Below are 23,558 nucleotides of genomic sequence, written 5' to 3'. Positions count from 1 at the left end.
AGTTTTTGCCACAGCTCTGATGGATTTACTGTCATATACTGTATGTGAATGTTCCAAACCCTGATATTTAACCTGAATTCCATTTATCTTGTTTTATTTTAATTTTCGTGTATATATTGTTAATTCCACTAAATAAAACTGTAATTTCCCTACAGTGCTTAATAGTTTCATGTCAGTAAATATTTTTATTCTGACTATAGGATATTTTTTTTAACTATTCAGGAGAAATTTCTTCAGTCATCCTCTTCATTATGGGCATACAATGCAGTTTTGATCCAATGGTGAAATTTTTACGAAAATTTCATACAAGCTATTCCACCTGGTCAATTCAAATATTTAACAAAAAAATATACCTTCATGTGCTACTTTAAGAGATAAATGGGATCAAAATTTTGATACATTTACCTCTCAGAAAAATTATGTGTTCAAGTTATGCACAAGTTAGTTAAATGGATTAAAGAGAGATTATAAATTATTAAAGTATAGAGTAATGGAATTTTACAGATGCCAAGTGATGGATGTAGGTCGCAATGAAGGCCCTGATGAGCTTAAAGGTTGCAATTCTGTAAATACAGACAATGCAATTTCCCATAGGAACTCCCTTTGCGGCTAAAACTGTGACACTTTTACTATGAAGTTTTGTGAAAAATGATATCCCAGAACGGAAAGTTTATATGCACTACTATTTTATTCAAAGGTCAAAATATAGGGCTGTGCGGCATATTTTCAACATTTATATGCCCTGAACTTCTAAGAGTTTAAACTTATACTAAAATTCTATACTACCCTTACCTCCATTTTTGGACCTCCTAAGAATTAAAATTTAGCCGCTACCATGTTTTTCTATACTGGTTACATTCCCAAGTGATGTCTCTATGAGATGAAACACAGAGATCATCAATTGGAACCAGAACGTTAACAAATTAACATACCTATGAATATTAAATATCTCCCCAAAAGAGGCGTGGTTTGAGAAACAGCTGTATTTACAAAGTGCAACCTATACAAACATTTATTCAAAAAGAAAACTCTCTAAAAACACTTTTTCTCACAACAATACTTATTTATCAGAATTATAGCCTTAAAGAAATCACTGCATATACTCTAAGTTTCCTTTTACAGTACATTTTATACCCCTACCCCTGTTTCAATTTTTTAAAGATTTTGAAAACAAGACTCTAATTATTGCCAGCTTACCCTATGTGCATGTTTTCTGACATGAACTGTCTAAAACCTGTGTGAAACTATTCTGATAACAAATTGAAAGCATTTTAGAATACTATAAATGTATTGTTTAGTAGTTAAGCATTCCAACATTCAAGATTGTACAAAGTATCCAATCCTGCCTGTGTCTCCAGTCCACATCTTACTGTATGCCTATTTGTCAATGAAAGTTCACAATTTCTGCCTCAAAAGGTCAGTTTAGAATTCTTGTCACAACAGTATCATCCCTAACCATATATCTAACATAAGTTAGTTAATATATGAACTAGAAGTGTTTAAACAAAGCCATATTTGCAAAAGTTGTATTTATGAAGATATCAGTCTGGTGCTTAAATTCACTAAAAGTTTGATTGAAATGACTGCTAACATCTGATTTTTGCATAACTTTCTAGCACAGTTATTGTTTACTTTACAAAAGACCTTTAAAATAAAAAAATCATAGCATTTTCAAGTTAAACAAGAAATGATTGTAACAGGATGCTGATACGAAGTCTCCCAAACGAAGCTCCCATAATTCGTAATTCCCAGGGTCGCCTGACATTGGGCAAAGTCCAGTGAAAATTGGTTTGGTCCAGTAAAGTTATATGCATTAATGATGCCTGGGGACTAACCCTGTATATCATTCAAATCATCTTGGCATGACAAACCAGAATATATATGGTTTAGGGGTGGGGATCTCAACCATTTACAAGATACTAGAACATTGGGGGTGGGGGGAACCCCTGGGGACTGACCCTATACCTCATTCAAATGTTCGAGACATGACGAACAGGAATATATATGGTATAGGGGTGGGGATCTCGACCATTTACAAGATATTAGAACTTTCTCAAATGGCAGGGGTCGGGATGACCCCTGGGGACTAACCCTGTATATCTTTCAAACCATCTTTGCATGAAAAACCAGAATATATATGGTTTAGGGGTGGGGATCTTGACCACTTACAAGATATAAGAACATTCTCAAATGGCAGGGGGTCGGGATGACCCCTGGGGACTAACCCTGTATATCATTCAAACCATCTTCGCATGACAAACCATAATATGTATGGTTTCGGGGTGGGGATCTTGACCACTTACAAGATATTAGAACTTTCTTAAATGGCAGGGGGTGGGGGTGACCCCTGGGGACTAACCCTGTATTTCATTTGATGTGCTTTATCATGACAAACCAGAATATATATGGTTTAGAGGAGGGGATCTCGACCATTTACAAGATATTAGAACTTTCTCAAATGGCAGGGGTCATTGCAGGGGGTCGGGATGACCCCTGGGGACTAACCCTGTATATCATTCAAACCATCTTCGCATGACAAACCAGAATATATATGGTTTAGGGGTGGGGATCTTGACCACTTACAAGATATTAGAACTTTCTTAAATGGCAGGGGGTGGGGGTGACCCCTGGGGACTAACCCTGTATTTCATTTGATGTGCTTTAACATGACAAACAAGAATATATATGGTTTAGGGGTGGGGATCTTGACCACTTACAAGATATTAGACCTTTCTCAAATGGCAGGGGGTCGGGATGACCCCTGGGGACTAACCCTGTATATCATTCAAACCATCTTAGCATAAGGAACCAGAATATATATGGTTTAGGGGTGGGGATCTTGACCACTTACAAGATATTAGAACTTTCTTAAATGGCAGGGGTTGGTGGTGACCCCTGGGGACTAACCCTGTATTTCATTTAATGTGCTTTATCATTTAGAACATTTTCAATTAAAAAGATTGTGTCTATTACAAACGGTTTTCAATTTATAATCATTTGAAAATTTTAAAAAATAAAATCCCATAGGGTTCTATAGTAAAACCCTCCTTTCTTTTTGCCCCTCAAAGTACCCCTTTATAAACCCCATTGCACAAACAAAACCCTGATTGCACCACTAGACATGTTAGTCTAACATATTGTGAAACCCTAAGTTAATCTGACAAGCGGTTTTGGAGAACGGGTGCGGACAAGTTCAAATTTAAAAGCAGCGGAAGAGGAAGAAGATGAAGAAGAAGAAGAAGAAGAATAATAATAATAATAAGAAGTGAGCAAAACCAATAAGTCTTCCCAAACTTCGTTTGGAAGACTTAATTAACTGTTTTATGACTCAGGGGTAGGCATTTTTCTCTGTTTTTTGCCCCTGGGGCCTCATAATTCCAAATTTTTTTCCCTGTTTCAAGCAATGTGGAATATTTACTACATATTTAGGATAGAACACACTATTGTAAGTTTTATTGAGGTCTTTTTGTAATTCTAGCTTGTACTTTTGTATGCCGCAGTCACAAAAAAGCACATTTAGGCGTTACGGCTTACTTTTGGGTTATCGACAGGAAAAAAACACCCCACAAAAATATTTAGGAAGGATCAATGAGTTGCAATTACTGCGAAGAGTAAATATAAGCACTTCTAAACAATTTAAATTACAAATAGGCATATATTATGAATTTATTTTGAATTCAGGGCTTTAAGTAAACCAAGCATACTGTAAACTGTGAATTTATGCTGAGTCATCATAGTTAAGGCCCAGGATTTTCTCAATCTTCATGAAATATTTATAAAACTTCATATTTGAGTTAAATTCTTTAAAATCTCTGAGATAAACCAGATTTTGTGAAATTCTGTATGTTCTATTTTTTAACCCTATATAGGTTGCAATTCTGTAAATACAGACAATGCAATTTCCCATAGGAACTCCCTTTGCGGCTAAAACTGTGACACTTTTACTATGAAGTTTTGTGAAAAATGATATCCCAGAACGGAAAGTTTATATGCACTACTATTTTATTCAAAGGTCAAAATATAGGGCTGTGCGGCATATTTTCAACATTTATATGCCCTGAACTTCTAAGAGTTTAAACTTATACTAAAATTCTATACTACCCTTACCTCCATTTTTGGACCTCCTAAGAATTAAAATTTAGCCGCTACCATGTTTTTCTATACTGGTTACATTCCCAAGTGATGTCTCTATGAGATGAAACACAGAGATCATCAATTGGAACCAGAACGTTAACAAATTAACATACCTATGAATATTAAATATCTCCCCAAAAGAGGCGTGGTTTGAGAAACAGCTGTATTTACAAAGTGCAACCTATACAAACATTTATTCAAAAAGAAAACTCTCTAAAAACACTTTTTCTCACAACAATACTTATTTATCAGAATTATAGCCTTAAAGAAATCACTGCATATACTCTAAGTTTCCTTTTACAGTACATTTTATACCCCTACCCCTGTTTCAATTTTTTAAAGATTTTGAAAACAAGACTCTAATTATTGCCAGCTTACCCTATGTGCATGTTTTCTGACATGAACTGTCTAAAACCTGTGTGAAACTATTCTGATAACAAATTGAAAGCATTTTAGAATACTATAAATGTATTGTTTAGTAGTTAAGCATTCCAACATTCAAGATTGTACAAAGTATCCAATCCTGCCTGTGTCTCCAGTCCACATCTTACTGTATGCCTATTTGTCAATGAAAGTTCACAATTTCTGCCTCAAAAGGTCAGTTTAGAATTCTTGTCACAACAGTATCATCCCTAACCATATATCTAACATAAGTTAGTTAATATATGAACTAGAAGTGTTTAAACAAAGCCATATTTGCAAAAGTTGTATTTATGAAGATATCAGTCTGGTGCTTAAATTCACTAAAAGTTTGATTGAAATGACTGCTAACATCTGATTTTTGCATAACTTTCTAGCACAGTTATTGTTTACTTTACAAAAGACCTTTAAAATAAAAAAATCATAGCATTTTCAAGTTAAACAAGAAATGATTGTAACAGGATGCTGATACGAAGTCTCCCAAACGAAGCTCCCATAATTCGTAATTCCCAGGGTCGCCTGACATTGGGCAAAGTCCAGTGAAAATTGGTTTGGTCCAGTAAAGTTATATGCATTAATGATGCCTGGGGACTAACCCTGTATATCATTCAAATCATCTTGGCATGACAAACCAGAATATATATGGTTTAGGGGTGGGGATCTCAACCATTTACAAGATACTAGAACATTGGGGGTGGGGGGAACCCCTGGGGACTGACCCTATACCTCATTCAAATGTTCGAGACATGACGAACAGGAATATATATGGTATAGGGGTGGGGATCTCGACCATTTACAAGATATTAGAACTTTCTCAAATGGCAGGGGTCGGGATGACCCCTGGGGACTAACCCTGTATATCTTTCAAACCATCTTTGCATGAAAAACCAGAATATATATGGTTTAGGGGTGGGGATCTTGACCACTTACAAGATATAAGAACATTCTCAAATGGCAGGGGGTCGGGATGACCCCTGGGGACTAACCCTGTATATCATTCAAACCATCTTCGCATGACAAACCATAATATGTATGGTTTCGGGGTGGGGATCTTGACCACTTACAAGATATTAGAACTTTCTTAAATGGCAGGGGGTGGGGGTGACCCCTGGGGACTAACCCTGTATTTCATTTGATGTGCTTTATCATGACAAACCAGAATATATATGGTTTAGAGGAGGGGATCTCGACCATTTACAAGATATTAGAACTTTCTCAAATGGCAGGGGTCATTGCAGGGGGTCGGGATGACCCCTGGGGACTAACCCTGTATATCATTCAAACCATCTTCGCATGACAAACCAGAATATATATGGTTTAGGGGTGGGGATCTTGACCACTTACAAGATATTAGAACTTTCTTAAATGGCAGGGGGTGGGGGTGACCCCTGGGGACTAACCCTGTATTTCATTTGATGTGCTTTAACATGACAAACAAGAATATATATGGTTTAGGGGTGGGGATCTTGACCACTTACAAGATATTAGACCTTTCTCAAATGGCAGGGGGTCGGGATGACCCCTGGGGACTAACCCTGTATATCATTCAAACCATCTTAGCATAAGGAACCAGAATATATATGGTTTAGGGGTGGGGATCTTGACCACTTACAAGATATTAGAACTTTCTTAAATGGCAGGGGTTGGTGGTGACCCCTGGGGACTAACCCTGTATTTCATTTAATGTGCTTTATCATTTAGAACATTTTCAATTAAAAAGATTGTGTCTATTACAAACGGTTTTCAATTTATAATCATTTGAAAATTTTAAAAAATAAAATCCCATAGGGTTCTATAGTAAAACCCTCCTTTCTTTTTGCCCCTCAAAGTACCCCTTTATAAACCCCATTGCACAAACAAAACCCTGATTGCACCACTAGACATGTTAGTCTAACATATTGTGAAACCCTAAGTTAATCTGACAAGCGGTTTTGGAGAACGGGTGCGGACAAGTTCAAATTTAAAAGCAGCGGAAGAGGAAGAAGATGAAGAAGAAGAAGAAGAAGAATAATAATAATAATAAGAAGTGAGCAAAACCAATAAGTCTTCCCAAACTTCGTTTGGAAGACTTAATTAACTGTTTTATGACTCAGGGGTAGGCATTTTTCTCTGTTTTTTGCCCCTGGGGCCTCATAATTCCAAATTTTTTTCCCTGTTTCAAGCAATGTGGAATATTTACTACATATTTAGGATAGAACACACTATTGTAAGTTTTATTGAGGTCTTTTTGTAATTCTAGCTTGTACTTTTGTATGCCGCAGTCACAAAAAAGCACATTTAGGCGTTACGGCTTACTTTTGGGTTATCGACAGGAAAAAAACACCCCACAAAAATATTTAGGAAGGATCAATGAGTTGCAATTACTGCGAAGAGTAAATATAAGCACTTCTAAACAATTTAAATTACAAATAGGCATATATTATGAATTTATTTTGAATTCAGGGCTTTAAGTAAACCAAGCATACTGTAAACTGTGAATTTATGCTGAGTCATCATAGTTAAGGCCCAGGATTTTCTCAATCTTCATGAAATATTTATAAAACTTCATATTTGAGTTAAATTCTTTAAAATCTCTGAGATAAACCAGATTTTGTGAAATTCTGTATGTTCTATTTTTTAACCCTATATAGGTTGCAATTCTGTAAATACAGACAATGCAATTTCCCATAGGAACTCCCTTTGCGGCTAAAACTGTGACACTTTTACTATGAAGTTTTGTGAAAAATGATATCCCAGAACGGAAAGTTTATATGCACTACTATTTTATTCAAAGGTCAAAATATAGGGCTGTGCGGCATATTTTCAACATTTATATGCCCTGAACTTCTAAGAGTTTAAACTTATACTAAAATTCTATACTACCCTTACCTCCATTTTTGGACCTCCTAAGAATTAAAATTTAGCCGCTACCATGTTTTTCTATACTGGTTACATTCCCAAGTGATGTCTCTATGAGATGAAACACAGAGATCATCAATTGGAACCAGAACGTTAACAAATTAACATACCTATGAATATTAAATATCTCCCCAAAAGAGGCGTGGTTTGAGAAACAGCTGTATTTACAAAGTGCAACCTATACAAACATTTATTCAAAAAGAAAACTCTCTAAAAACACTTTTTCTCACAACAATACTTATTTATCAGAATTATAGCCTTAAAGAAATCACTGCATATACTCTAAGTTTCCTTTTACAGTACATTTTATACCCCTACCCCTGTTTCAATTTTTTAAAGATTTTGAAAACAAGACTCTAATTATTGCCAGCTTACCCTATGTGCATGTTTTCTGACATGAACTGTCTAAAACCTGTGTGAAACTATTCTGATAACAAATTGAAAGCATTTTAGAATACTATAAATGTATTGTTTAGTAGTTAAGCATTCCAACATTCAAGATTGTACAAAGTATCCAATCCTGCCTGTGTCTCCAGTCCACATCTTACTGTATGCCTATTTGTCAATGAAAGTTCACAATTTCTGCCTCAAAAGGTCAGTTTAGAATTCTTGTCACAACAGTATCATCCCTAACCATATATCTAACATAAGTTAGTTAATATATGAACTAGAAGTGTTTAAACAAAGCCATATTTGCAAAAGTTGTATTTATGAAGATATCAGTCTGGTGCTTAAATTCACTAAAAGTTTGATTGAAATGACTGCTAACATCTGATTTTTGCATAACTTTCTAGCACAGTTATTGTTTACTTTACAAAAGACCTTTAAAATAAAAAAATCATAGCATTTTCAAGTTAAACAAGAAATGATTGTAACAGGATGCTGATACGAAGTCTCCCAAACGAAGCTCCCATAATTCGTAATTCCCAGGGTCGCCTGACATTGGGCAAAGTCCAGTGAAAATTGGTTTGGTCCAGTAAAGTTATATGCATTAATGATGCCTGGGGACTAACCCTGTATATCATTCAAATCATCTTGGCATGACAAACCAGAATATATATGGTTTAGGGGTGGGGATCTCAACCATTTACAAGATACTAGAACATTGGGGGTGGGGGGAACCCCTGGGGACTGACCCTATACCTCATTCAAATGTTCGAGACATGACGAACAGGAATATATATGATATAGGGGTGGGGATCTCGACCATTTACAAGATATTAGAACTTTCTCAAATGGCAGGGGTCGGGATGACCCCTGGGGACTAACCCTGTATATCTTTCAAACCATCTTTGCATGAAAAACCAGAATATATATGGTTTAGGGGTGGGGATCTTGACCACTTACAAGATATAAGAACATTCTCAAATGGCAGGGGGTCGGGATGACCCCTGGGGACTAACCCTGTATATCATTCAAACCATCTTCGCATGACAAACCATAATATGTATGGTTTCGGGGTGGGGATCTTGACCACTTACAAGATATTAGAACTTTCTTAAATGGCAGGGGGTGGGGGTGACCCCTGGGGACTAACCCTGTATTTCATTTGATGTGCTTTATCATGACAAACCAGAATATATATGGTTTAGAGGAGGGGATCTCGACCATTTACAAGATATTAGAACTTTCTCAAATGGCAGGGGTCATTGCAGGGGGTCGGGATGACCCCTGGGGACTAACCCTGTATATCATTCAAACCATCTTCGCATGACAAACCAGAATATATATGGTTTAGGGGTGGGGATCTTGACCACTTACAAGATATTAGAACTTTCTTAAATGGCAGGGGGTGGGGGTGACCCCTGGGGACTAACCCTGTATTTCATTTGATGTGCTTTAACATGACAAACAAGAATATATATGGTTTAGGGGTGGGGATCTTGACCACTTACAAGATATTAGACCTTTCTCAAATGGCAGGGGGTCGGGATGACCCCTGGGGACTAACCCTGTATATCATTCAAACCATCTTAGCATAAGGAACCAGAATATATATGGTTTAGGGGTGGGGATCTTGACCACTTACAAGATATTAGAACTTTCTTAAATGGCAGGGGTTGGTGGTGACCCCTGGGGACTAACCCTGTATTTCATTTAATGTGCTTTATCATTTAGAACATTTTCAATTAAAAAGATTGTGTCTATCACAAACGGTTTTCAATTTATAATCATTTGAAAATTTTAAAAAATAAAATCCCATAGGGTTCTATAGTAAAACCCTCCTTTCTTTTTGCCCCTCAAAGTACCCCTTTATAAACCCCATTGCACAAACAAAACCCTGATTGCACCACTAGACATGTTAGTCTAACATATTGTGAAACCCTAAGTTAATCTGACAAGCGGTTTTGGAGAACGGGTGCGGACAAGTTCAAATTTAAAAGCAGCGGAAGAGGAAGAAGATGAAGAAGAAGAAGAAGAAGAATAATAATAATAATAATAAGAAGTGAGCAAAACCAATAAGTCTTCCCAAACTTCGTTTGGAAGACTTAATTAACTGTTTTATGACTCAGGGGTAGGCATTTTTCTCTGTTTTTTGCCCCTGGGGCCTCATAATTCCAAATTTTTTTCCCTGTTTCAAGCAATGTGGAATATTTACTACATATTTAGGATAGAACACACTATTGTAAGTTTTATTGAGGTCTTTTTGTAATTCTAGCTTGTACTTTTGTATGCCGCAGTCACAAAAAAGCACATTTAGGCGTTACGGCTTACTTTTGGGTTATCGACAGGAAAAAAACACCCCACAAAAATATTTAGGAAGGATCAATGAGTTGCAATTACTGCGAAGAGTAAATATAAGCACTTCTAAACAATTTAAATTACAAATAGGCATATATTATGAATTTATTTTGAATTCAGGGCTTTAAGTAAACCAAGCATACTGTAAACTGTGAATTTATGCTGAGTCATCATAGTTAAGGCCCAGGATTTTCTCAATCTTCATGAAATATTTATAAAACTTCATATTTGAGTTAAATTCTTTAAAATCTCTGAGATAAACCAGATTTTGTGAAATTCTGTATGTTCTATTTTTTAACCCTATATAGGTTGCAATTCTGTAAATACAGACAATGCAATTTCCCATAGGAACTCCCTTTGCGGTTAAAACTGTGACACTTTTACTATGAAGTTTCGTGAAAAATGATATCCCAGAACGGAAAGTTTATATGCACTACTATTTTATTCAAAGGTCAAAATATAGGGCTGTGCGGCATATTTTCAACATTTATATGCCCTGAACTTCTAAGAGTTTAAACTTATACTAAAATTCTATACTACCCTTACCTCCATTTTTGGACCTCCTAAGAATTAAAATTTAGCCGCTACCATGTTTTTCTATACTGGTTACATTCCCAAGTGATGTCTCTATGAGATGAAACACAGAGATCATCAATTGGAACCAGTACGTTAACAAATTAACATACCTATGAATATTAAATATCTCCCCAAAAGAGGCCTGGTTTGAGAAACAGCTGTATTTACAAAGTGCAACCTATAAGAACAAACAAAAAGTGACAGTCGAACAAAGAAATCAAGTTTTCAAAGTTGAGAGGAAACCTTTTCTTCTTTTGGTTGCTACTTATGCAATATCTGGTCCAGAACTTCTTTTAATTCCAATTCTGTGTAAATTTGATAAATTCACCACACCATCTGGTTTTCTGGTCTTTATCTGTGTAAACTCTGTAGGGAAGGGATGAATTTCAAAAAAAAAATTTAAAGACAAAATCATTCCTTAAATGTTAAAACAAAACAACAACAATCTGTTAAGCTAACACATGTATCAAAGCCCTAATATCAATTTACAGAACTTTTATCTCTCTTCAAATCAAACTATCAAAATTGCATGGAAAGGACATCCAGAATGCAGATTACTTTAATTTGATGACATCAGTCCTAGAATTTATGACCTGAAAATTGAAACACTGTCTAGTCATTATTGATGTAAATAATGTGTGTTTTCTTCTGAAATGGATTTTGCAACATTATCAGATAATCTCAAAAGTTATATTTAAACTGACACAAATTACATAATGCAGTAGATAAAAGATTTCTTTTCTATTTATCAGATTAAGTTTTGTATTTGATATCTGTCTTTCATTAAAAGAGGGACGAAAGATACCAGAAGGAAAGTCAAACTCATAGATCGAAAACAAACTGACAACGCCATGGCCAAAAATAAAAAGACAAACAGACAAATAATAGTACAGATGACACAACATAGAAAACTAAAGACTAAGCAACACGAACCCCACCAAAAAGTGGGGGTGATCTCAGGTGCTCCTAAAGGGTAAGCAGATCCTGCTCCAAATGTGGCACCCATCGTGTTGCTTAATTATATATAAGTAATTACAAATCCGGTAAGTAGTCTAATTCAGTAGGTCACATTCGTGAAAAGGGAAGTGTATTGTAGTTACGACATAAGGAACATATCTGATATCATCTATGAAACGGTTATTCCATAACGGTCAACCAACTCGTGATGGCGTCCGTAAAATTTTCGAAGGGATGATTTCAACTTCACCATTTAGAACTCTTGGTTTAATAGCTTTCTTGTGAGCAGCAATCTTCCATCAAGGAAATCCTGATAGGAAATACAAGCCCGGGAATATCGTATCAATTGGAAGATATATACTCCGTATTAAATCTTTAGTCAATTTGTAATTTTCTTGGCTGTTATTTTATGATTTAAATTATCTCCCTTATAGGTTTCACATTTTCTTTGAATTACTTAATTAAATCTGTTGCGGAAAATACGTTGCAGGAGATCAGATGTTTGTTGTCAGGATCATTACAACAACTTCCACTATTGCAGCAGAAACTGTTTATCTTTTTAGAGTAATTCAGTTCTTCCTGGTTTTTAGGGGGGATTCTTGTTGCTTTATCTTTTAGTGTTTTGTTTAGTATTTTGAGGAATGTTGTCACAGTCTTCATTTGTCATGGTATTGTCTGTTTTTCATGACTGTTGATATTTTAGTTGGTCCCTAACAGTTTTTTATTTTCTTGCTTAAGGATAGGTTACTTATTGCATGAAGAGGTCTTGTTTTGTGATCATTGTCAGCCTATAGAAAATAATTTCATTTAACCGATTTTAATATTCCCATTTTTCATATTATGCAAGTGAAGTTTAATTTTTGTATATGGATTTTTATTCCAAAAAATCTCTCCATATGTCACTTTGAATTTCCCCAATATTTTTTTAATTATTTGGATACTTCGCTCTGAACACCTATCTCTTACCAGGGAGGTGAAATCTCCTTACGCTCGAAAAAAATAATATCTTAAATAATTGTTTCCTTCTATTACCATATATTCCTTATAAGTGATGGTTTGTCCTCTAAAAACTGACTATTTATTGTCAAAGCATTGCTTATTTACTCAATGAAGTGCCCAAGCGACTTAACATGTAAAAAGGTTTAAAATATGTTTTGAATTTTTTATACTGTAAATTTGACCTCTGATTTCATTTCAAATATTTCTGAAGCTTTAATTCATCAACATCTGCAAGTCTCATGTACTTTAAAATATGAAAACTTTAAAGTTGAACTTGAAAGCATATGCATATGACATGTATGATATGATGGTGTGATTTTGAGTGGTGAAGATAAAAGGAAAGCTGCATTATATATGAATTTCAAAAAAAATTTAAAGGCAAAATCATTCCTAAAATAAAATGCTTTGAATTCATATGTTTAGAATTTTATGTTTTAACAATGTTTAATAGATTTAATTCTTAACCATGCATAGTCAATGTAGAATCTGAGCTGTTATGCAGTAAAAAATTTGGATTGCAATTTATAAGTGCATGCATTTATTTCCAAATGGAAAGTAAACAGTCTCTGACTATACGGTATGGGTGTTGCTCATTGTTGAAGGCTGTATGGTGACCTATAGTTGTTTTAACTTCTATGTCATTTGGTCTCTGGTTGAGTGTTGTCTTATTGGCAATCATACCACATCTTCTTATTTTTATATTTATTTTAACTGTACTTAACTAATGCCATAAATCTTCATATTAATTGATAACATTAATATCAATTCAAGAAACTAAAAGCTAATTTATGCCTGCAATGATCAGCTACTCTAGACATGCTAGATACATGTTTTTAAGTTCTGAGGAAATCACTTTCATTTCAAATAAGAATATTGAAAATCAAAGTCAGCAACTATTAGACAAGGATGATTGACCTATGTCAATCAAAAAAGAAATACATATATGTATGGTATAGATACTTGTCTATTGTAGTAGTTGACCAGCCGTATAGCTATCTTTTTTACGTTTTTGTGTTGTTCAGTTGATATCTCAATAATGAGTACCTCCTTTCTTTATTTTTCCAGACCTATAAATATTTTGTTTCACAACTGAATAAAAACATTTAATAATTTCAAAAATGTTTAAAACTCTTGTTTGAAGGAATCGGCAAAAAATCTTTTTAATGGAATATATCTCAATACTACCTTTAGGGCTGTCCCAGATTTAAACACATGGGGATGGGAGACACTTTTTCTAGACCCCAATCACCAATAATATATGATTTCATTTTACATATAACTAGAACACACCCGCGAAATCGCGGGCATTTAGAGCATGGTTGAAAGTATGTAAACTGTTGTAGGAAGAATTTTTGTAAATGATTTTATGACTGGATAATTTTAGGAAAGGTATCAAAAGTCATAGGTACTTGGGGACAGGACAATTTGTTTTTAGTCCTCCCCCTTTTTTCCAAAATCCGTTATTTTTGGTTTTCTATTAATTTCAATTATTTTCGCGTTTTTCTGTATACTATGAACAAACATATACTATAAATAAAGTGTATTTGCTATCTAATATCAATTCCTAGTATACTATCCACGGCGGTCACTGATATATTATAATAGAGACTCTATTTAATATATCAATGACCGCCGTGGATAGTAAACTTGTAATTGATAGTAAATAGCAAATACACTTTATTTATAGTATATGTTTGTTCATAGTATACAGAAACACACGAAAATAATTGTTCTGTCCGCAAGTACCTATGAAAATATTATGTGTAATTTATAAACAGTCCTAAACGGAAGTTAAGTTAAAAGTCTGTCCGATGACGGAAACTATCTCCGGACGCCTTTATTTTCGTTTTCCTCCCAAAATAACCCAAACGGAATAATCATAAGGGAGGATGACAAATGCGGCTATGCATGGTACCTATAGGACACAGAGGCATGATGATTTATTTATTGTGGAAGGAAGAGAAGCGAAACACAAAATGAGGTCTTCTCATTTAATAGTATAGATTCTTACAAAATTCTGAAGAAAATGCAATCATCCACATTTTATTAATTTGAGTACCTCCCATTCCCATGCGTTAAATCTGTAACAGCTCTTACAGAGAATGTCAAATGTTGTGACAAATCGTCCAGAATAATGTTGGTGATATGATATAGGATATTATATGAAACAAGAAAATGAAAAGCAATTAAGCACTATCACTATGTACTAAAGTCATTCTTGCACATATTGAAGAAGCTGTTTACACAATAGTATGAATACCTTTCTCTTTCTGTCCTTGTTTATCACTCTCATCAACTTGTAACTGTGTATTCTGATCATCCATTTCTGTATCATTGCTTGACTTTTCTGTGTCCTGGTTCCAATTATTGTCACTATGATCAGACTGGGGACCAGTACTTTGTGTCTCCATTTTAGTCAATTCTGATTCTGAAATGTTTCAAATACAAAATTGTCCACAAAGAATTCAAATCTAATCAGCAATAAAGTTATAAAGCTTTTCTAATTGGATACCTTTTGGCATGATGCATTTTCTTTTTTTAGGTGTTGTTCTAACCCTTCCTTAAAAAGATGATTCCACAAAAGCAATTCAAATGAATAAAATTCAGTATTTGCATTTCTGAAAACAATGTAGGAATTCCTTAATTGTAGGTGAAGTTGAAAACATGTACTTAGTATTAAATTTTCAAATGAAAATTAAAGTGATTAATGAAGAAGAATAGTTGAAACAAGAGGCACACCTGTATGGCCCAACTGGTGAAAAAAATTACCAGTTTGCAAGTAAGGACTTTTATATGCACATTCTTTAGTTACTTTTTGAGTTGCTGATCGTTGTTTTGCAATTTAAATGTCTAATCTAGCTCCCGTAGGATTTTAGATAACAGACAAAACTGCAAAAAAAAAACCAGTAAAATTCAACATTTCAAGGGCAAAAACTCCAAAACAGGTTGTCAAAAATATCAGAGAAGATAGTTCTTGATATGCCTTTTACACTTTTAACCTAGATCGTCTAGTTTTAAAAATAATAGCAAAAAATTGAAAAATTGGAAAAACCTATATTTCATGGCCAATAACTCTAAAACAGGTCTGACATCAGATTTTTTTTTTATTTTACAGGGATTATAGATCTCTTTGTGCAGATTATTTTTGCATTTCACATTTTTAACCTATCTCCTATATATTTCAAGACAGCCAAAAAGTGCAAAAAATATTATGATTTTGGGGACAATGACTCCCAAACAGGTCAGAGATTTTCCTCCAATTTACAGGGTAGATACATCTTGCTGTATTGAATCTTTTTGCTATTTACACTTTTAACCTAGCTCTTGTAGTTTTCGTAAAAACAGCCAACAAGTGCTAAAATTTGGGAAAACAAATGATATTTCTGGGGCAACAACTGCAAAACAAGTGGTTAGTTTTTTTCAATATTCAGAGAGGATACATCTTGTCATACTGATCATTTTTGCAGTGTACACTTTAAACCTAGCTCCTATGTGTTTGAAACAATGGCAAGGAAATGCCCAAAAAAAATAATTTCATGTGATATTTTGCTCAAGATGAGAATTAAGAATAACTGGTTGAACTATGAATTATTGCTCTCTCTAAATTTATAAATGATAACCCCACTTGTTCGAGTATTCAGTAAACAGGAAGTTGATGAATAGTGAATGTTAAAGTGCATCACATGGTGGTATACCATGTTACCAAATTTCAGGAAGCTCTGATTCATAGTTCCTTGGAAAAATGCAACAAAATAGTTCATACATCATGTACATTATTAAGCCATTATGCTTAAGAATATAGAAGTATTCTTGAACAGGACATTGAAGTGTGATGAATGTGAAAATGCATTACTTGCTACCAAATTTCAGGAAGTCTGAATTGTTAGTTCCTGAGAAATATGCTATGAATATATTTCATGAAATGGACATAAACAGGTTAAATGGATAATAGTTAAAATCCAAACCTTCAGAACAATTCTAGTAACACAAATCTAGTAAAGTAACATTAAAAAGAAATCCTGAGAATAAATCCTCTGTAACAGACATGTGATTCTTCCGGCGGGAGCCACAATTCCCGATTTTTAAGCCCTCTTCCGTCCCTCCCGTAAATAATTCAAATCTTCCGTTTTTTTCCAAGATTTCAACCCCAAAAAATTTGTTAGTCTCTTAATTTTTTATTACCATCGATGTAAACATTAATTACGTTTTTGTGTCACTGATTAAGGTAATTTTTACCTGTAAATCAAAGAACTTGTATAATTTTATAGCTTCACTTGACAGCTTGGGTGTCAAACATAGTATCAATCAACGATTTTTACTTCAGGCTACATGCAGTTGTGTAATAAAAACTTTTGTGTATTTGAAAACAATCAAAAGAAATTTCGGGTTACTTCCCTTGTTTTATCATGTTTTAAATCACCATCCTTAAAAAAATGTAAATTGATAAAAGAATATGAATGAAATACAAATTGAACAAAGAATCATATAAGGATGTATATAATGCTACCAGCTAACGTAACACACCAATATTACATTAAGGATGTTCGCTACTCTATTTTAAAATAACAAGCTTTTTAAAAGACTGTTATAAGTTGATAGTATATAAATAAAGAAACTAAAAAAGCAGAAAAAAATGAAGGGTCAGTGTGCTTGTTTTCGAGATACAAGCCATTGAAGATTTGGCGGGAAATAATTCTCTCTAGATTTTGCATACATTTAACATTGGCACCTTTTTTCTTTCAAAAATGATGAAAAAATAACAAGGATTTTATAAGATTTTCAAAGATGACATTTTCAACTATATGTAATTAAATTATGGAGTGAAAAGTAGGGGTTAGTGGGCAAAATTTTTAATGGCACTACATGGATAAAACCTGAGGATTCCGAATATCTGGCAAAAATTCAAAAACAAGAGGAGCAAACATCCTTAAGACCACATAACTTTGTATTAGTGGAAGTAAACAAGTTCTGTATATTTTACCTGCTTGTATTGGTTCATTTTTATCATGTTTTGTTTCTGAAGCATCCATTCCCTCAGCTGACTCCTTCTCCTTAGCATCTTTAGAATTCTCTGCCTCTGATGTAGATGCTTCTTTTTTCACTGCTAGTTTTTCACTGTCACTCAAAATACTTTCAGCTAAAATAAGATAATCTTATGTACATTTCAGTAACATTAATTTATCTTAAGTTTTAAATTTATAATAAAACTAATGGAAGAAAACACATAAGTTCAAGGAAATATCTTACAGCACACAAAAAATCAGAATAAGAAATTTTTTCCTATATACTACCGATAAAACTTTTTCTTTTTGTAGATTATCTATGGTTTTGAAAACATGTTTCTTGGCTACAAAGTCATCAAAGAGCTATAGCCCTGATATGAGATGTAGCGGAAAAACTTCCTGAAGTTTGAAGACCATAAAAAAATAATCTGTTTAACCCTGTTATTACTGGTCAAGGTCAATGACATTGACTTATAACATCGTTGTGTTCTCACTCTACTGGAACAGAAAAGCATTCTCAGTAAAGAAGATTCAGATGGGAAATCATCACACAAAGATCAAAGGGAAATTTATGAAAATAGCTGTTAACAAAAACATGTATATATATTTTTAGGGATATAACTATCTGGACACTCACATCAGCTGGTAAAGATCACTCTGCAGACATACTCTGCAGACATGTTTTAATGGTAATATTTTTTAAGTACATTGTTCTCAGTCATTTCCTTAAAAGGAATAATCAAGTCATACTTTGTTTCAACTGGAATCGAAACTTTCAAAAAACAAATTCCGTGTAAATGTATTTCCTATAGCCTCTCCAGTTACATGAACCAATTTTAAAAATATTCTACTAATATTTAAATTGATTCACAGTGACTTATACACATGTTATACTTTTAAATTCATAGTTAACAGTTAAAATGTCCTTCTAGTGGTTATGTAATATGACTACTAACTTAAGAAAAAAATAAAGGAAAATAGTTTACAAGGCCCTTTATAACTCACACAGGCTGCTAAAGGCAGTCCAGATGAGAGAAAAAATTAATTGGGGAAAATATTATATCTATATCTATTCATAATTCATTCATGATACTATCCTTTGTCATTCTATCAAAGTCCAGTACCTGGTGGAATGTACTTTTGATCTATCAGCCCTGGACCTCCCTTGTCTACTGGACCAGAAAGTCCACTGCCTTCTGTTTCAATTGCTTTTTTATCTGACAGATTTAGGTTCGTCTTGTCTTCTGGACCAGCATGGTGATTGCTTTGTGATCCACCACTCTGATGATCTCTCAGCCCTTGACCTTCCTTGTCTACTGGACTAGAACACTCACTGCATTTTGGCTCACCAGTCTGTTGCTCTGTATGCCCTAAACCTTCCATGTCATCTGGACCAGTCAGTTCATTGCCTTGTTGCTTGCCAATAACATGTCGTTGATCTGTCACCTCTAGACCTTCCTTGTCGACTGGACCAGTGGGACTACTGTTCTGCAGCTCACCAGTCTGTTGATCTGTAAGCCGTGGACTCTCCATGTCTACTGGAACAGTTTGTCGACTTTCTTGTGCTTCATCACTCTGTAGATCTGTTATCTCCAAACCCTCATTGTCTATTTTTGAGGAGCAGTCTTGTCCAGTTTCTATACTCTTCACATCTTGGTCATTTGTAGAAGTAATTGTACTATTATTGCTGGGTTCAATCTTAGGGAGATTTATTTGGCTATCATCCTGCTGTAAAATTTCTATAAAAAAAGAAAAACAATCTCTAGCTTAAAGTCCTACAGGTTTTTGCTTTTATAACCATATTGTAATTTAATTAGTTGCTATTTCTACCTCAAAATGTTTTTTTTTACGTTGTTGGGGTGCATATGGGCATTCTTTGGCAATTTGTACATTTAGGTCAGGTAATCTGAAAACAGCAAATTTGATCATTCCAAGAACAATAACTCCAAAACAGGTTGTCAGATTTGTCTCTAATTTTCAGGATAGAAACATCTTGTTGTGACCTTTATGCTATTTACACTTTTAAAACTATCTCCTTAAGTTTTTTCACTAATAGCCAATAAATGCAAAAAGTTGGAAAAACTATTTTTCAGGGCATATAACTCCAAAACAAGATTTTTCTCCAATTTTTATGGCAGATACATCTTATCATACTGATCTTTTTTTTTTTGCATTTTACACTGTTAACCTCGCTTCCAAAGGTTATGAAACAATGACAGGAAATGCCAAAAGAGTTAACAATCAACATTTTAAGGTCAATAACTTCAAAAACAAGTGGACAGATTTTTCTGAACTTTTCAAGATAGATAGAATTTGTTGTGCTGACCATTTTCATCCAGCCAGTTTTTCTCTAATAGCTATATTCTATAATATATTAGTTGAAACTGTAGTTTGAACCCTATGTTCTATTTTTTAAAACAAGGAGGCCATGTTGGTTGATCAATCTGGACGGAAATTACAAACTTTATACATGATGAAGCAGACAAACTTTGATTACAATCCATTGTTTCAGAGGAGAAAATTTTTAAAGAAAAGTTTAGAGACCACAGACGAGGGACTCAGAGGCATGGACAACAGACACAAAGTGTTAGCATAAGCTAGAAAAAACATATTGTAAAGTCAAATTTCCTATAAAATATACAAAGAATATTGGTACATTATTTTTTTATACTATTTTTTTAATAACAACAAGAGTGCACACGCTGAAATGTCTCGCCTTCTTTACTGACCATTGATTTTATGTTGATAGTCCTAAATATAAAGCTTTACTAAAAGTATCACATAAACTTAACATGATCCAAGAAAATGAGATCAAGGTCAGATAAACCAAACCGGAAATACATGTACACCTTACAATCATTCAATACATCAAATATAGTTGACCTATTGCTTATTGTTTCTAAGAAACAGACTTAAACAGGAAAACTTAACATTGACCAATGAACCATGAAAATAAGATCAAGGTCAGATGAACCATGCCAGACAGACATGTACACCTTACAATCAATCTATGCATTAAATATAGTTGACCTATTGCTTATAGTATCTAAGAAACAAACTTAACCATGAAAACTTAACATTGACCAATGAACCATGAAAATTAGGTCAAGGTCAGATGATATCTGCCAGACAGACATATGCACCTTACAATCATTCCATACAACAAATATAGTTGACCTATTGGTTAATTATAGTTTAAGAAAAACAGACCAAAACGCAAAAACCAAACACTGAGCAATAAACCGTGAAAATGAGGTCAAGGTCAAATAAAACCTGCCAGACTGACATGTACATTGTAAAATATTTCCTTACACCAAATATAGTTGACCTATTGCATATAGTATTAGAAAAAAAGACCAAAACACAAAAACTTAATTTTAACCACTGAACCATGAAAATGAGGTCAAGGTCAGATGACACCTACCAGTTGGACATGTACACCTTACAATCATTCCATACACCAAATATAGAAGACCTATTGCTTATAGTATCTGATACATTTTCATGGTTCATTAACTACTTGAAAAAAAAGTTAAGATTTTTTGTAATGTTAATTTCTCTCTAATAATGAGTAATAGGATAACTATATTTGGTATGTGCGTACCTTGCAAGGTCCTCATGCCCGTCATACAGTTTTCACTTGACCTCGACCTCATTTCATGGATCAGTGAACAAGGTTAAGTTTTGGTGGTCAAGTCCATATCTCAGATACTAGAAGCAATAGGTCTAGCATATTCGGTGTATGGAAGGACTGTAAGGTGTACATGTCCAACTGGCAGGTGTCATCTGACCTTGACTTCATCTTCATGGTTCAGTGGTTATAGTTAAGTTTTTGTGTTTTGGTCTGTTTTTCTTATACTGTATGCAATAGGTCTACTATATTTGGTGTATGGAATGATTGTAAGGTGTACATGTCTAGCTGGCAGGTGTCTTCTGACCTTGACCTCATTTTCTTGGATCATGTGATAGTTGTAGTAAAGCTTTATATTTAAAACTATCAACATAATATCAATGATTAGTAAAGAAGGCGAGACATTTCAGCATATGCACTCTTGTTATATGTAGAACTGACCTCCATATTTATAACTAACCTTTTACAGGTTTGGTTTGATTATCTTTAGAGTCCAGTGTGATGGTTGGAACTTCCCATAAATCAGGGCTGCTAGATCCTGAACTGGGATGTTCTTCCTCAACAGTGGGGGTAGTTCTTTCTAGGTTGCCTTCCTTCTGATGAGAAATTTGTAAACTTAGTTTTAATGGTGCATCTCCTGGTAAATTAAATTTACCTGAAATAAATGAAAAAGAATAATATTAAAAAGAAATGAAGCAAAAAAACTTCCCAACTTTATTAGAGAGATCTAATCAAATTAACACATTTCAAAGATTAGAAATGTATCATTAAAGTTTTTAATTGCTTAAGCGAATAACTCTCAAAACAAATAACAATATTCAGGGAAGATGTAACTCTTGGGGTAAATGGTGGTACAGAATATTAAAATGCTTGTCTGAACAGTACAAACATGTATTAACCACCTGTACGAAATGTGACGCCTGTAAATGACACGGAAACCAGGCGTAGAAATCATACTTTATCCTGGCGTCATTGCAGTGTTTAAGGAATGCATGTCCAGACGTCAACCAGGCGTAAACCAAGAGTAACTGAGGCGGAAACCAGGCCTAAAATTAGGCGTTATATTAAAATGAGTACACCTGGTAGACTGAAAACCAGGCGTACTATGCAAATGAGTACGCCTGGTCAATAAAAATAAACCAGGCATAATATCCTTACATAATACTACATATAATTTAAATCAGTGTATATCCCTAGCTGTGTACTTTGTGTATTTGATACAAACTTGTACTGTTGCTTTAATTTCTCATTGTTTGACATAAAACTTGAAATATTAACCACTGAAGAAGCTTTATAAATAAATACATATATATAAGACAGACACTGGCTCAAAAAAGTTTAAGTTTAAATAAGAATTATGATAATTAATTTTTCTTGAAATAAAACTAGCATTTGGCTAAGTTGTTTTGAAAATTAATGTCATTTGAACTAAAAAATCAATGATAATACTGCAATTTAACTTGTGAAAGATTTAAATGTTATTATCCAAGGATGAGGGTTTCCAGAATTCCAGAAATTAATGTTGAAAATAAAAACTTCATAACTTAGTTACTCACATAATTATTATTTACCACAGTATACTACTTTCCTTTCATTTCACAATTTTCATTCATCAATTTGACTCCATAATCATGATAATTCCAATTTCAAATTCTTCAAAAAAGCACCAAAAAAGCAAATTTCCCCTGAATATCAGTCAGGGGACTTATTGAAATAAGTGATTTTTAAATCACTTATTTAAGTAGTAAATTCGAAGTTTTGTCACAAATTGTGATTTTGTAGTTTTACCAAAATTTTAAACAAATAGGTTTAGATAATATCTTTTCATTAGTAAAATTGAAAAAAATGAACTTTTTGCTTCTTTTAAGCAGCAAGGTTTATGCCTTTGATGCAATCATTTAGCTGAAATTCTATTTTAGTTGAAAAAATGCTATAAAAATGGCTTTACAAAATGAACTGATACTTTCTTAACAGATTTTTCCCAGCAGTGGGAGTATTTTTCCTGTAAAATTCAAGGTTTCATCTTATAGATTATGTAATAAAATTCTACTGTTCGCGATCAAAATTTCACTGTTCGGGGGTGTTGAAATTAGTGGGGGTTATTAAAATAATGATACTTAAAGAAGTGATTTTTTGGAAGGAATTTGAGGTATGATACTTAAACAAGTGATTTTTATGTCATTATCCTAGATTTAGTA

General features: G+C 33.9%; 1 protein-coding gene across 1 annotated transcript in view; it reads right to left on the bottom strand.

Annotated features, from left to right (window-relative positions):
• The window catches only part of LOC127724921 (uncharacterized), a 65,824-nt gene that overhangs the window by 27,072 nt on the left and 15,194 nt on the right, over positions 1 to 23,558 (bottom strand). Inside the window, exons 3-6 of the mRNA XM_052231924.1 lie at positions 21,821 to 22,015; positions 18,854 to 19,468; positions 17,708 to 17,863; positions 14,987 to 15,154 (exon numbers count right to left, since the gene is read on the bottom strand). Of these exons, the coding sequence (XP_052087884.1) occupies positions 14,987 to 15,154; positions 17,708 to 17,863; positions 18,854 to 19,468; positions 21,821 to 22,015 (1,134 nt within the window). The remainder of the gene's footprint in view (positions 1 to 14,986; positions 15,155 to 17,707; positions 17,864 to 18,853; positions 19,469 to 21,820; positions 22,016 to 23,558) is intronic.

This window comes from Mytilus californianus, unplaced genomic scaffold, assembly GCF_021869535.1.
Source record: "Mytilus californianus isolate M0D057914Y unplaced genomic scaffold, xbMytCali1.0.p SCAF_14, whole genome shotgun sequence".
NCBI lineage: Eukaryota > Metazoa > Mollusca > Bivalvia > Mytilida > Mytilidae > Mytilus > Mytilus californianus.
Note: the sequence above shows the minus strand (reverse complement) of the source record. Positions and strands in the feature narration are given on the sequence as shown.